The sequence below is a fragment of the Etheostoma spectabile genome, chromosome 14 (assembly GCF_008692095.1).
Source record: "Etheostoma spectabile isolate EspeVRDwgs_2016 chromosome 14, UIUC_Espe_1.0, whole genome shotgun sequence".
Classification (NCBI taxonomy): domain Eukaryota; kingdom Metazoa; phylum Chordata; class Actinopteri; order Perciformes; family Percidae; genus Etheostoma; species Etheostoma spectabile.
The window spans coordinates 2,078,066-2,092,158 of record NC_045746.1 but is presented as its reverse complement, the minus strand read 5'-3'; the positions used below and the strand labels follow the sequence as shown (position 1 = coordinate 2,092,158).

The 14,093-nt window shown below is 40.4% G+C and overlaps 1 protein-coding gene across 3 annotated transcripts in view; it reads right to left on the bottom strand.

Moving 5' to 3' along the window:
- The window catches only part of fam91a1 (family with sequence similarity 91 member A1), a 37,954-nt gene extending 24,368 nt beyond the window's left edge, over positions 1-13,586 (bottom strand). The window contains exons 1-15 of one of the 3 annotated variants that reach the window (XM_032535269.1): positions 13,264-13,586; positions 12,333-12,417; positions 11,554-11,705; positions 9,918-9,975; positions 7,635-7,702; positions 7,106-7,219; positions 6,413-6,503; positions 5,583-5,645; positions 5,274-5,380; positions 5,088-5,126; positions 3,237-3,349; positions 1,894-2,003; positions 1,305-1,417; positions 1,100-1,186; positions 848-977 (exon numbers count right to left, since the gene is read on the bottom strand). In XM_032535269.1, the coding sequence (XP_032391160.1) occupies positions 848-977; positions 1,100-1,186; positions 1,305-1,417; positions 1,894-2,003; positions 3,237-3,349; positions 5,088-5,126; positions 5,274-5,380; positions 5,583-5,645; positions 6,413-6,503; positions 7,106-7,219; positions 7,635-7,702; positions 9,918-9,975; positions 11,554-11,705; positions 12,333-12,417; positions 13,264-13,335 (1,402 nt within the window). In that variant the 5' untranslated portion in view covers positions 13,336-13,586. The remainder of the gene's footprint in view (positions 1-847; positions 978-1,099; positions 1,187-1,304; positions 1,418-1,893; positions 2,004-3,236; positions 3,350-5,087; positions 5,127-5,273; positions 5,381-5,582; positions 5,646-6,412; positions 6,504-7,105; positions 7,220-7,634; positions 7,703-9,917; positions 9,976-11,553; positions 11,706-12,332; positions 12,418-13,263) is intronic. The other 2 variants (XM_032535268.1, XM_032535267.1) reach the window with 2 other exon arrangements.
- Positions 13,587-14,093: the final 507 nt, after the last annotated feature.

Sequence of the window (14,093 nt, the reverse complement as noted above, 5' to 3'; positions counted from 1 at the left end):
CAATAACTTATAACAATGACTTATTACACCAATAAATTGCTATTAAACGACAAAAAAGCATCAGATGGGAAAAGGGTATTTTACATTAAGTTAAAATGCACCACAAGGCTGGCAAGTTTCAAGGAAACACACTATTTCTGTGTTGTTAATCCGACAACGGAAGCTGCCTGCAGACTGTTACGTACCGGTGTTGGAATCCTCTACAGGGAAACACAGTCACACTTTACACCGCTTAATATAAGCTGTCAGTATTTTACTATTAACCATTGTGTTTAATCCAGCTACTAGCTAACGATAACGTAGTGTCCCGTGCAGCAATGCTTCTTTTCACCAAATTTTGGCACCAAAATTTTCGTTCTTCTTCAGTCTAGTTACTTTGTTGATGTCGGAACTGGTGCCCAATTGGCACCGCATTACAGTACCCGGTCCCACTGAAAATAATTAGTTGTGCTTTGAGTCATGCACACATTTAGACACAAACACACACTGTGTTCACTGTACATCCCAGCTTTCACCTAAATATTCTGTCTGATTGATATTTCCAGACATAAAAGTAATTTTGAAGCAACCATTACAAATTGTTGGCTGCATTTGTATTACAAATGATGTTTACTGCAACAAACAAACTACAAACTCAGAGGAAACTATTTCATTAGCTTGCTGCTGAGGCTGCAAAGGCAGTAAGACCTTAAAACCAAATCAGCATGCTAGTTGCATTAAAAAACACGAAAACAAATCAGGCCTTCAAGCGGCCTATTTAACACATGTATAGAGATGTCTGGCACCTGCCCCGTGCGTACATTTACCAATAAACAAGATGAAAAAGAGCGTGCAACTGTATAATTACCTATATTTGGGATATCAGGTCCTTGGTCTTGAGTGAGTTCTTTGTTGTAGCGCAAGAAAAGAATGGTGTTTTTCAGAGTCAGAGCATGGTCAAAGTAACGCTGGGCCTCGCCCTCTGCCGTGCTCTCCACCTGGAGACAGAAAATAAGAAATAAATACGAGTAGAGTGTCTGTGCGCATGTACACATAAGGCTAATTAAGATAATTTATTTTCTACTATTCTTTCTTTCTTTGTTTCCATTGCTGGTCTCACCTTCTCTAACTCAGCCATGAAGCTGTCCAGAGTCTCATCAGACAGCTTACCCACCTCAAACATGGTCACTGCATGACTCTTCAGGTTCTGATACAAGGACAAAGACAGAGGAATAAAAATGTACAGTCCATGTCCAATTTACTCTGTCTCTACTAAGCCTTTTAACATTGAGAAAGTTTTCTCATGTCCACATTCAGTCACTAACCGGAGACAGGTTGCCCATCATGAGGAAGGCTGTGAGAGTGGAGTCAAAGAGGAAGGCAATCCTTTTTGTGGGTGCAGCTGGGATGCTCAGGCTGCTTACACTTCCTGTGTCTGCTACAGTGACACAGAAAAATAAAATCCATATAACAAGAACAATAACTCTGTGCAGCAACATTAATGCATGTAATAGCACAACTGATTGGCTCATACAATGACAACATGATCTTGTGAGCTTATGAAGATGGAATGTGTTCACAACCAAAACCATACATTTTTCTCAAATAATTTGAATTGACTATTAACAGTAAATGTGGTTGATGAAAAGCCACTTTGAAAGTAACCAGTTCATTAGTCTGAGCAACCCAACAGTGCTGTCTTAACAAGCATAATAAAGTTAAAATTAGAACACAAATGAAACCTTTTTAGACAAACACCTAGTAATGTGAGAATTGCTTTCAGAAGCATGACTGAGCATCCTTTCCGGATTAATTAGCACTGCTGCTTCAAAACTTCTGAAGTAACATTCAGAAAGTGCTTTGGGTATCCATTTGCATACACTGCAGCGAGTGTGTGCGTGTGGCCACACATACCTTGGTCCTCCAGACTGGTGGTGTCGGTGTCGGTGGCCGAGGAGCCCCCCTCCATGACAGGACTGCTCTGCTCCCAGGACAGCAGCATCTTCTGAGGGTCCATGGTGCTCCTAACACAGAGCCACACAGTGATGAAATAAAAAAAAAGAGCAACAATCAAGCCCTCTTGTGTAGGGGTTTATTAAATTAAATGAATCTAGCGCAGTGCCCGTTGATAAAGTGACTGTTTGGAACGGGCCGATTGCTTTGCCTGTGGTATTGCTGCTTGTAGAAGTCTTCAAAACCAAATTTACAGAAGGAAGGATTTCCAGAATTACAGAAGGACCCCAAACCACTATGCAACTCTGATTTACCTGACAGAGAGCGTTGCAGATTCAGAATGTAATCACAGAATATCACAATGAAAATCTGGAGTAACCACCCATTAGCCTCATGGAGTGCGGTACCCACCTGGCCCGTTATGAGAGCTAAACAGCACATATCTGCGTCTGCCTGGTTCACCTCTGACATTTTCTCACATTGCATTATGCAGCGGGAAGGAATAATCTCAGAGATTACATTATGTTTTGCCTCTGGTTAGAAGTGGTAAATGTAGGCTATAGCTCACAGCAAAGTAATGCTATATAGTGTCTGGTTTTTGTTTGATATGTAGTGTTGGCAAATGGCTTTTTGTTGAGTTCCTCTTAGCAAAAAAAAAGACACGGAAAAGAGTAGCGCCTTTTTTGCGCCAACCTTATTCCACACAACAGTCACGATGTTCCTTTCAGCTATCCGCTCATGCTCCAGGAAAGTTAAGAAAATTAAGTTTAGTATATCCAGCAATCACGTAGCTGACGTTGGAAGCAGGAAAAGAGCTTAAATGATTTACTAGGTGGATGTAGGTGGACGAATGAATGCAGGAGACTCCAACTGTAATTTTCTTTCCACATCACAGTAATTTTACACTACACGGTACCTGGTTGACTCACCTATTCAACTTTTGTAATGGTTTTAAAGTAACTGGTACCTGCTAACAGGTACTTTTTAGTACCACCTCAGTCGAGGTTCTAAGCAAGCTGAAGGAATACCAGGGTCGGAGAGAATTGTCACGAATCACCGTGGGTGGCTGAGTCAAGTCGAGGCAAGTCGAGCAGGTACCATTAATGGGAAAACGTCAAAAGTATCCTAACATACCAGTATGTAAAATGTTAATACATTCAACAACAATAAAAAATAAACAAGCAAAATTTTGTTTTTGGGGGGCAAATTTCTTAAAATAATGCAAGTTAACGAGCAAACATGGTTCAACTTATGGTTCCACCACAGAAGTGGTGGATGGTTTGATATTGGCTGCCTGTACATACTTGAGTCTGTTGAGAGATGGGGCATTCTTCCAGGTGGGGTGGAGCTGGTCTGAGCTGATCACCTGACCTTTCTTTACAGCAAAGCCAAGGCGACAGTACATGGAAACTGCATTCTGATAACAAAAAACAGTTTAACACAGTCAAAAGACCTTTGATAAAAACAATTCAGATACTTTTGAGGTGAGTAATACTTTGGGGAAAGACAATAAGAATGGGGAATGAAAGAGAAAGCAAACAAGTGGATTTCACCATTTAGTCACAGTAAAATGTCTGGCAGAATAAAAATGTTAGCTCATCCTTTTACAATAGATTTCTTCCTGCATGATTGCTGGTATAACATCTCAAAAGTGCTGCTTTTTGACGTTTTTATCACAGGTTGTTTTACTCCTACAGAACTCTGTGCTAGCTGCAGTGAAAATAACGAACACTAAATTGTCTACTTTTAATCAAACATGCACTTCAGAACTGTCTACATTGTGAAGGATGGAATGAGTGTGTAGTCTAAAAGATGTAACCACTCTGATGGACTTGGTTGGCTGGTTATAAGAAGACTGCTTCTCTATCACATAGTCAAATACTACTGATGCCAATGTTGACTTGTGAGATTTTAAAAGAGACTAAACGCTACATGAATACTCTATTGGGAGATGCTATCTCAATGCCCAACCGGATCTACATTAAATAGTCATGACATAACGTTTAGTGACTCAAACCGATTAAAAAAAGAAAGAAAAAGGTAACTGTGACATTTCAACTAAACAGTTGGCTGGCTTTTTCATTATTTACAGTCGTCAACTTGCCTTGCCTTTAAATAATTTATTCAGGCTGAACAGGCCACCTCTGTCAAGCATAGTGGGCTGGATTACTTTCTTCACCTCAACACTCCTGAGGTGCAAACTTAGGTCATCCTCTTATCATATCAAAAGTAGCTCAGTGAGGTTTTTTTCCCCAAGTGACTCAGGCCATGAGGCTAACATAAGAGACAGTTAAACTCACAAACTGATGGGAAAAGTCTTGCACAAAAGGAGACACCTCAGACATATCAATCATCTCTAAAGTAACAGAGTTTCTGCTGGAAAATAGCTGCAAACGCTGCCTTCAGGAACTTAAACTCTTAACTCTAAAATGCTGCTTTACAGCAGCGGGAATGGAATGACACTGAAGGACAAGGGAAGTTCAGCTCTTCTCACTGGAGGTCGCAACACTGAAAGGGAGTTTGGCTTCATGTCTGATAGAGAGTGAATAGGAAACTGGGGAAAACTGGGTCAAACTTGATCACCAATTCAACTGGAATGGTGCTGCATAGCCCTCTGGTAGAGTCATGGGGGATGATGGATTCAACCAGAAAAAAATGTGTGTGTGTGTTTCACAGTCTATCTTTTAGGTGTATGTCTGTGTGAGTGTTTATCCAGAATGAAACAGCCAAATTGAGCAGAAATACCTACTTGCTGGGCTACATGCCACATACAATGCCAATGTACTGTGATACAATTATATATACTTATACAACAAAGTTAAAGTTAAAGTAACTGGAAATCACATTTAAATGAATAAGGACCTGAAACTTAAATCTCCATTTGGCTTCAAAATTTTGAATCAAGTATACAGAGAGGCAAAAAGCATGTCTCATAATCTCTTATAAACCAAAGTGGAACCAGAGGAAATTACCTCCCCGTTTTGTCAATGTCAATTGTAGAAAAGGGGCCATATTCCCCAGATCTTTTTCCTTTCTCTTCCTTTCTCCTCAGGTATGACTCCTGGAGGGAGGGAGACCTTTCTCTTCTGAAAAACAGTGCTTTTGTCTCTACATTACAATAGGGCTCTCACATTCTGAAGCAAGTAGATACCCACCTTCACTAAGTCCAAGTCAATCTCCAACACATTCGCCAGCTGAGAGGCAGAGAAGTAGGAAGGATCAGGAAAGAGATGGAAAGAAAAAGAAATCTTGGTTAAAAGGTTAATCGATATAAACACACACACACACACACACAATGAGCACAGCAGTCGAAAACAATAAAACACACTTCAAAAGCCTACCTCTGCTACGTTTGTCTGCTCATCAATAGACACAAATATTTTGTAGAGAAGTGTTTCAAAGTAATCGCCTTGGACGCGGTTCATTACAAAACCTTCCAGCGGGGGCACTGAAAGACACAAACAGTTACATTTACATTGTTTATTTTGAAATTAAATTCATCTTTAAAATTCTTTTTGTATCTGTAACAATAACATTGTTCCAGGTCAGTCAATTACAAATTGGAAGATGTTTAACACACATACACACACACACACACACACACACACACACACACACACACACAAACACAAACACACAGAGTGATGTACCAGAGATGCAGCTGTCATCAGATATTGGAACATCCAAGTAGATGAAGCCCCGGTTGTACAAGCCTGAAATATAAGAACAACCACACAATAACAGTCTGTTAGCATACAGTAGCTGACATAGTATCCATTAACATGGTTGCTGCCACTTTCAGAAAAACAAATCTTACAGTACAAACTATCTATAGCACTATGGTTTTTGATTAAGAAATTCAAGCTAATCAAATTTCATTTGAACAACTTGTATTCAAATTGCCCTGTGTCTCCTGTGTTTCCACTTAGACCCCAGCACTCCAGTGGCCGAGGTCTATGACTATCAAACTGTGCTCTAATTAACATTTAGGCTGCATGACACACAACCTCAGTCCCTGTGCTTCATCTTTGAAATTCACACCAGCATGCTGATAAAAGATCTTAAACTGCAACATTAGTATTAGCCACTATGACCACACTTTAGCTGTAAAAGAGGTTTGCCCATTGGTAGCTGAATTTCAAAGATGCAAACACATTTATCCATTAATGCCACCAAATGTAAATTCTTCTTGAATTTTTTGTAAAAAAAAAAAAATCACATTACCATTATTTTCCTGAGAAACAGTTACATTGTGAAGGTTAGTTCGTGCTGTACCCGCAGGCAAATATAAAACCAAGCTGAAATTTGCACTTTTTAAGGATCCTGTCGCTGCACTTATATACTAGTGTGAGATGTTGGTACAAAAAGATTGTAAATCAATCAAGAAAGTATCTCTTTAGTAGCAATTTGTTTCCCACCCTTACATCCTGCTGAAACAGGTGGTTTTAAATTTGAACATTACATGTGACAGATTACTCACTTAAGACCACATTGTATTCTGTTGATCCAGCCAGCTGAGGACCAGAATCTATCATCTTATCAATGGCTTTCTTCTCTCCTGGAGAACAGATCTGTAAACAAACACAACAAAAACACAGCATTAGAGCATACCTGTACATGTGGCTTTGTTTATAAAAAATAAAAAAAAAATCCCTCCAGTGAACAACAGTGGTATCGCAGTCTCTAGAGGATGAATGCATTTGCATATAATAACTGTTTGGATTCCTCGACTCTTTTCCAGTGTTTCAGTTTTCTTTTTCCTCATGGAGGGGAGAAGAACTATTGGGAACTTGGCAGGTATTTATTTTCAGTCAGGTGAGACCTCCACATGCAGTGCAGGGGCTCATGGGATGAACAATTGTAGCTTGGTGGGTAATGTGTATGAATTTCAATGAAAGCTCACAGTAAAAGTAATTTTAACACACCTTGTTCTCTCCTTTATTTTGCAGATAAAGGATACATGTAACGTATATAGAAGGAAAGGAGGATTAAAAGAATAAACTGGACCTTGATAAATCTATTTGCTTGATAAGAAATGAAATATCTTAATGTGGATGAATGTGAATGTTTACTCTCTCCTCACACCGTATCCATCCCAGCCTGCTTTCACTAAAAGTTAAATATTTAAATGCATGCCAATCATCAAAAGAAGACTAAAAGATGCAAACCTCACCCTGATATCATCCTCGGTGATGTATCCCGTGTGTGCCGTCCACCATGGCTCCACAGAGATTTCCACTGGTTTGGCCGGTAGCAGGTCCCGCGCTGATTTCCTGCGAAAGAATTTCTGACAAAGGAGACAAACAGGGAAGCAGTTGAGGTGAGATTGAGTCACTAAAATCTGAATAACACGGCCATTAAGTGCCAATATTGTAATTTTGAAAATAACGGTGGAAAAAGATTTCCTAACTATGCAGTTAATGGTGTTTCAGCTTGAGTGCGCTACATTTTCTGGCTATTATAGTCACATGCATGACGCTGTGTATGCACATTGAAAATTTTTGTTTGTGGTTGACCAGTCAATCAGGGGAGGTCCAACTGGTCTAAATATTCTAAATCAGCTGGACTAAATACTAAAATCAATATTCCTATATGCATTTTTACACCAAATGTGCTAACAAGAACAAATAAATGAGCCTAATGTATGAATTTGTGTTCTCTAAATGATCATTTAAAAAGGCTTTATTAGAAACATGTCTTACTTTGGAAGACCTGCACTGGTTCATTAGGTCTATGTATTGGTTTCTCCCGATGCCAAGGAGCCGCAGACCTATGGGATGATGAGGAAAGGAGCAAGTCAGTACAACTTAATCACGCCTCAGTAACTCTCCATGAATTGGTAATCGCTGCTCTAAGGCAAATAAATCTGGCTGGAGAGCTGCTGCTAGTGTCTCTGGCATTTTTTCAATTACAGGCTCTAAGGATTAAAAAAAAAAAAAAAAAAAAAAATTACGAATGTGGAGAATTAGTTTTTCTGGATATTCCAGACTTCATATTGGAGAGTTACTTTATAGAAAGAAGAAGCTTGACGAGTAGCAACAGTGACTCATCCAAATTTAAATATCAACACAAATACCCACACACCTTCTCTAAGACAATACCCCACACACACCCACCCACACACACCCCCACACACACCCACACCCACACCCACACCCACACCCACACCCACACCCACACACACACACACACACACACACACACACACCCACACACACTTCTTGTCCATCTACTAACGTACACAGAGTGCATGGATTTGTATCTGTAATTAATTCTGGCCCATAAAGCAAATGTTTCATAGCTTGTATAGTGGTAGAGGTATACATATTTGGGCTCTAAATCCCACCTTGCCCCCGCCTCTAGCCCATGATACCTGCCCTGCAACTTTGAGTCTGTGAAAAGCGCTAGGTAAAATTCTATTTATTATTATGATGCACAGGCCTGGAAGGGGCATAGCAAAATGTGGGAAGGCTGGGAAGGCTGCCAGTTCAAACAGGGACCAGTCAGGGATGTTCACATTTCGGCCTTCTAGTGCAGCAGAATCCTACGTGCGTATCCTGTTGTTTCACCGAGAAACAGACGCAACACACAAACATGCGCCCACGCAAAACTCTCTCTCACACACTCTCCATCCACCCACTTCTGCCCGACACACTTCTAAAGCTCCTCCAGGGAGATTAGAGGAGAGAAGCCCCTGCAAGCACAGACAGCCCACTGGCAGCCTTCTGTCTCCACAGCATGAAGGTCCAGTACAGCCAGGACTCAGTCCCTCACAGGCCAAAGTCCGTTTCACCTGACAGCAGAAAGTCTAAGAATGCTGCCCGTACACTTGACTTTCAGTTTTGAAGCAATCTTAATCTGATTTTGCAATAATTTCTAAAGACTACAGCTCCATGGTGATGTAGTAACACATCCGAAAAGCGACTTGTTTAATCTTTTGACGACTAATTTGGATTTAACATGGAATGGGATATATATCAGGCAAAACTAAAACCACTTGGCGAGTGCTCTGGTTTGGTTATGGAAATACAAAGATATGTTTTAGGTGGATTAGTAATGCTAGTCAGTGGGTTTTGAAAACCATTTATCTCATAAACAATAAAACCAGCAAATCAAAAGAAAAAAAACACAGATGCATCCGTCAAGAAATATGAGCAACATGCACATGATACTCTTGCCAAAAGGCTGGCATCCAGCTGCCAATATTTATCTACATCAACAGAAATAAAAATAACCCAGCTAAAAAATATTTAGATTGGCTTAATTTACTTCGGAAATGCTCTTTGTGAGAAAACCAGTTTTACAAAAACAGAAAAAAAGCAAGTTTAAAGTAAGAATTTGAAATTCCCCTTCATTAAGGCTGGGTAGAGTTTAAAAACGGTACCCTGAATGGTTCCTGAACCATATTCTTTTTATCAATTTTTACAAAAACAAATTAAAACATTATAGTACAAATCTTTTTTTCAGTTCCTTTACAGCTATGTAAGACAAACTTCAAGCCCGTCAAAAAACCACAACACACCTGGTGTTTTTCCTGCATGCTGCTACATCATGTACCGTTAAACAGCCAATGGATCTAGATACAAGAATGCTGCATGCTTATTGGCTACTGACGCTAAAGAGATTTACTCCTATTGAAATTTGGAACTGAATGAGAAGGCTTTTTTGATACTCCTTACTATGGAGGCAATTTGGCCTGTGCCTAAAAGTATCCAAGTTCGGTACCCAGCCCTACCCTCCCTTGACCTCATGACCCTTATGAAATCCCTAAGCTTTATGAAAACTTTGCATCTTTTCACTGTGACTGTTCTCCCACCTCATACACTGACAGCCCTTCAAAAACAAGAACTGGGGAAGATGTAAAAAAAGAGAGACCTGAGACACAGAGAGCAGAAGTGAGAGGTACACAGAGCCCCAGTAAAGACATTTCAACAGTGTTGGAGAGAAGGGGGGAAACTGAGAAAAAAAAGGGGGAAGGAACTCACAGTCAGCAGCAGTGAAGTTGGGCAAGGAGTCATAACTCTTCTCACTGTTCATAATATCCTGGAGGTACAAAAAAAGAAAGAAGAAAGGAGACAGGGAAAAAAAGATTTAAACTCATTTTCCTCTTTCCCTCCCTATGTCCCCCTGCCTCTGATTAATAACAGGATTAGTAGATCTGGGCGGCCGTGCTAATTTCTACACCCCATTTTCATTAAGTGCTTAAGACGGATTTTCAGAATATGACATAGCCTTCAGCAATTCAGTGGCCACAATTAAAGCTCAGTCAAGTTTTTGCATAGGGAAGTGGGTGAAGCCTTTTTAAGCATAAGCTGAAAACTAAATGGTTCGTCTTTCTTCATGTTTATAAGTTAAGTCATTAGAAAGCACTGGGCGTATTAGTCTGTTCTGATGAAAGGGGAAGTATGCTGAATGTGGAACAATCAAATGTGGCAGCTAGCATCTTCACATACACCCTCTCTGTGTAAACACATGGGGGGGTGAAGTTAAGGAAATACATCGGAGGGCATTCTGCAAAGAAATTACACAATGCGTATATCTGTAATCAGCTTCAAGTGCAACAAAACAAAGGTAACCAAATTGCAGGTGCATTACTTTTATTTAAAAAAAATGATATTCATAATATGGAACATGGGCTACACTACCAGCCATGTGAACACATGAGCTCAGTCATTGTAATCTAAATTGATAATGTCGGAAGTCAAGGAGAACTGGCTGGTCAAAGTCCCAGACAGGCCGGTGCTTTGTGAGTCAGACTGTGCCGGCCTCAAACAACAGATTGGCCTTTATCAGGGAGAGTGAGCCGTGATGCAGACAAAGCCCAAACTGACTTCAGAGCAAACGGCAAGATTTTCTCAGGATGTGTTTGTCCTGGGATCAGTCCTCTGTGTCTCCCTGAGCTGGTAGTACATGAGGCTTCACTAGACACTGACTGACACCTAGTGCCTGACTGATGCCAAGGTATAAACACTGAATAGACATTACACAACTGTAGAATATTTTATAGATTGACTAAATATATCTATCAGATAAGGATTTTAATGTATACCATGTTACATGTTCCTTCTTTTTTTCTTCTTTTTTTTTACATGCAATTTACATCTCATTTTAAGTGTGACATACAGACATTTCTACTCTTTACATACTGGCTATACAGTAAAGGTGTAGCTGCACAAAATGATAGCTTTTTAGTAGATCTATTCAGGGGTACCATGAAATGTGGTATATTTCCAAGTATGAAATTACACAATAAACATAAGGGGGCAGATGGGGCTGTAAAAAGCTCAGATCCTTCTTATTATAATGGCTTCTTAGATTCCCTGTTTTGTCTGAAAGTGCCATTTCCGCAGTGGTTTCCAGGGACGCCAAAATAGGAGACAGTGGTAAATAAACAGAGACTGGATGTTTCCGAACCAATTCGAGACTTTTTGATGCTGCACAATAAGAATTCCTGTTCTTTGCTTTTGAATAGCTCATTGTTCTGAAAGCTCATGTGCAATTGTGAAATCACCATGTTATGTACTGTATGTACTAAGATAGATTTTCAGGTGTATGAGAAACTTCCCACATCAAACACCCATCTTCCCTTATCTGTTCTGCAATGCAGCAGAAGTGGCTTACCTCCATGATTCCTATGTAATATGAAAATGGTGTGACTCGCAGCCCTTTGACCATGATGTCAGACAGGTGGTAGGGGTACAGCATCAGGTGGTCCCGGCTGTACTTCAGGAGCTCCTCATAATACTTGCGCTCATCCTTCCTCACGTGGCGCACTGCTCATAAAAACACACACAGCAGTCAGGTCACAGCCACGGCTGAGTGTTCATACAGTAACACTACACCAGATGTATTGATCAAGTGCTGAACAAGCTCCAGAAGGTCACAAGGGAAGTAAGACAATTAATCACAAAGTGTTTATTATTAAAACCTATTATTAAACTATTGCATATTATTTTAAGAGACATATTAAGGATTATTACAACGTATAAATATCATTTAATCTGCATTACCTGTTCAAACACATGTACCAAGAAGGGAATCAAGTATTACTGTGATTCCAGGTATAAAATGTCTGTTTCCAAGCTGATCGGGCCTAGTGCATTTGCAATTTACACTAAGCTGCCAGTTTTTAAATTTAAAAAAGTTAGGGCTAATACGGTCCAAATAAGATGATTTATTTTTTGCAGGGCATTTGTAGGCATTTGTTTGAGCTAAAAGTACCTGCTATACTGGGCTGGGCATACATTTGGTCAGCCTATAATCTTACTCACATGCCTTATTCTTGAGCTATTTATTGCAAGATTTTTTTTGCCCTTTGTCTTTCAATCTAACAACTAATCATGATGTGTCCTACAGTACAAGTATGTTTGGCACTGCCATGAGGGACAAATTTAACTCACCTAGGTTATTGCGGAATCTAAGCTGGTTGCGGATGCTGTACAGCAGCACATGTTTCTCATACTCACGCTGAGAGTTCCCCAAACTCTGCAGAGCAAAAACACATAGCACACAGGTGAGGATCACAGCTGGGTTAATTTGCAAATGAATTACTGGGCGCCTTTTAACCACACTTTCCTCCCACTCTCTATGTAATGTATATAATTTCCCACACTGCAATATTTTCTCACCCCAATTTACCCATCCACATTAAATTCAGTTTCTTTTGTCAGTGCCATTATAAAATAATAAATAAGATTCTGAAAACTTGGTGCATATTTTCAGTTATACAGGCACGGATCAGTTGACACACAATAATGTCTAGAGGTCTGGGTCCCCTGGAGGTATGGGGCTTCTGAACAGTTGCCCACTTTTTCTGCTTGGTAAACCATCCCTGGTGAGGATGCACACAGGGATGCAGGCGTGCAGCTCAAACAGCAGCACAAAGCTGCTGTAACCCTATGTACATACACCCGCCTCCACTTCACCACGACATTTGGCGTAAAGGCACAACGTATGCAGGAGGAGGGATTTATGCATGTTATTTTTAAACAACCTTCGCAATATTCGACATTGCGAGTCTATAACTTAACACATTGAGCGCAATGGTGTAAATGCAATATTTGCAGTTGACATTCACGCGCTAAAATCATGTGACGCTACCTATCCAAATGTCTGTCATGTGATGCCAGTGTACTTGGCGGCCGTAATGTAAAGATGGCCAGCTGGGGCTCCGGCTGAATGGTGAAACCCCTGCAGAGGAGGTTAGCGAGACGTGCGACGCTGACAGCTGCTGTATGACAGAGTGCACCGCGGTGACATTGACAGGGCCACCCCCCAGGACACAGCGGGCTCCCCCTCCCCTTGCTCTGTGAAAACGTTAAAACACGGTACCTGTTTGACATTAGCTGGGAGCTTGGTCCACGGATAATTCTGCCTGATGTGAAATTCCACGTCCGTGTTCATCGCTAGCTAGCTGGCTAAAAGCAGAATCCCTCGAGACGATCAGAAACGGGCTCTCGGGCAAGTCCACGGTGACTTTACCCCCCGACACCCAACAACCGAGCGAAGCGACCCCCGACTTGATGATAGGTTTATCAGGGTTTTATCCGGTGATTATTTTCCTTTACAATAAAGGGTCACTTCCTTGTTGTATTTTCGAACAAGCCGTTCGTCACGCTCGTGGCTACATTCGTCACTTCCTGTCGAGGCGTGACATTGGCTGTGAATGGAGCTCGAGAGCGAGGTGACAAATGTGAGATGATGGGACAATCCCACCTTATTTATGTCATGTAAAATAGTGTTCTCTGTTCATCTCACAAACTCGCCTCAAATGAAGTCTATTTTCTTATTATTTATTATTATACAAATCTAATGAAAAGAATAAGCCATCAGTTTGTCCACCATCCCATTACGTTTCGACGACAGCTTTATTCCTTAAAGGTCCAATATGTGATGTATATTTACTGTAGGCTAATAAATCCAGAAATAATTAATGAATTATACCTATATCCTATTTATACGCTACTCTTTTTTTTAAAGCCTATCGAATTTCCTTAAACAGCTGGTCATTGTAGTTTACTTACTCAAACAGCAGTAAATAGTGTAGCATATATCAGGGACTATTTTTCAGTCATGGTTTAATATATGTTTGGCACTCGGTTATGTGGGATTGACTCAAAAATAAATAACATTGCCAGTGTTAAATACACCCAGTGTGCCTC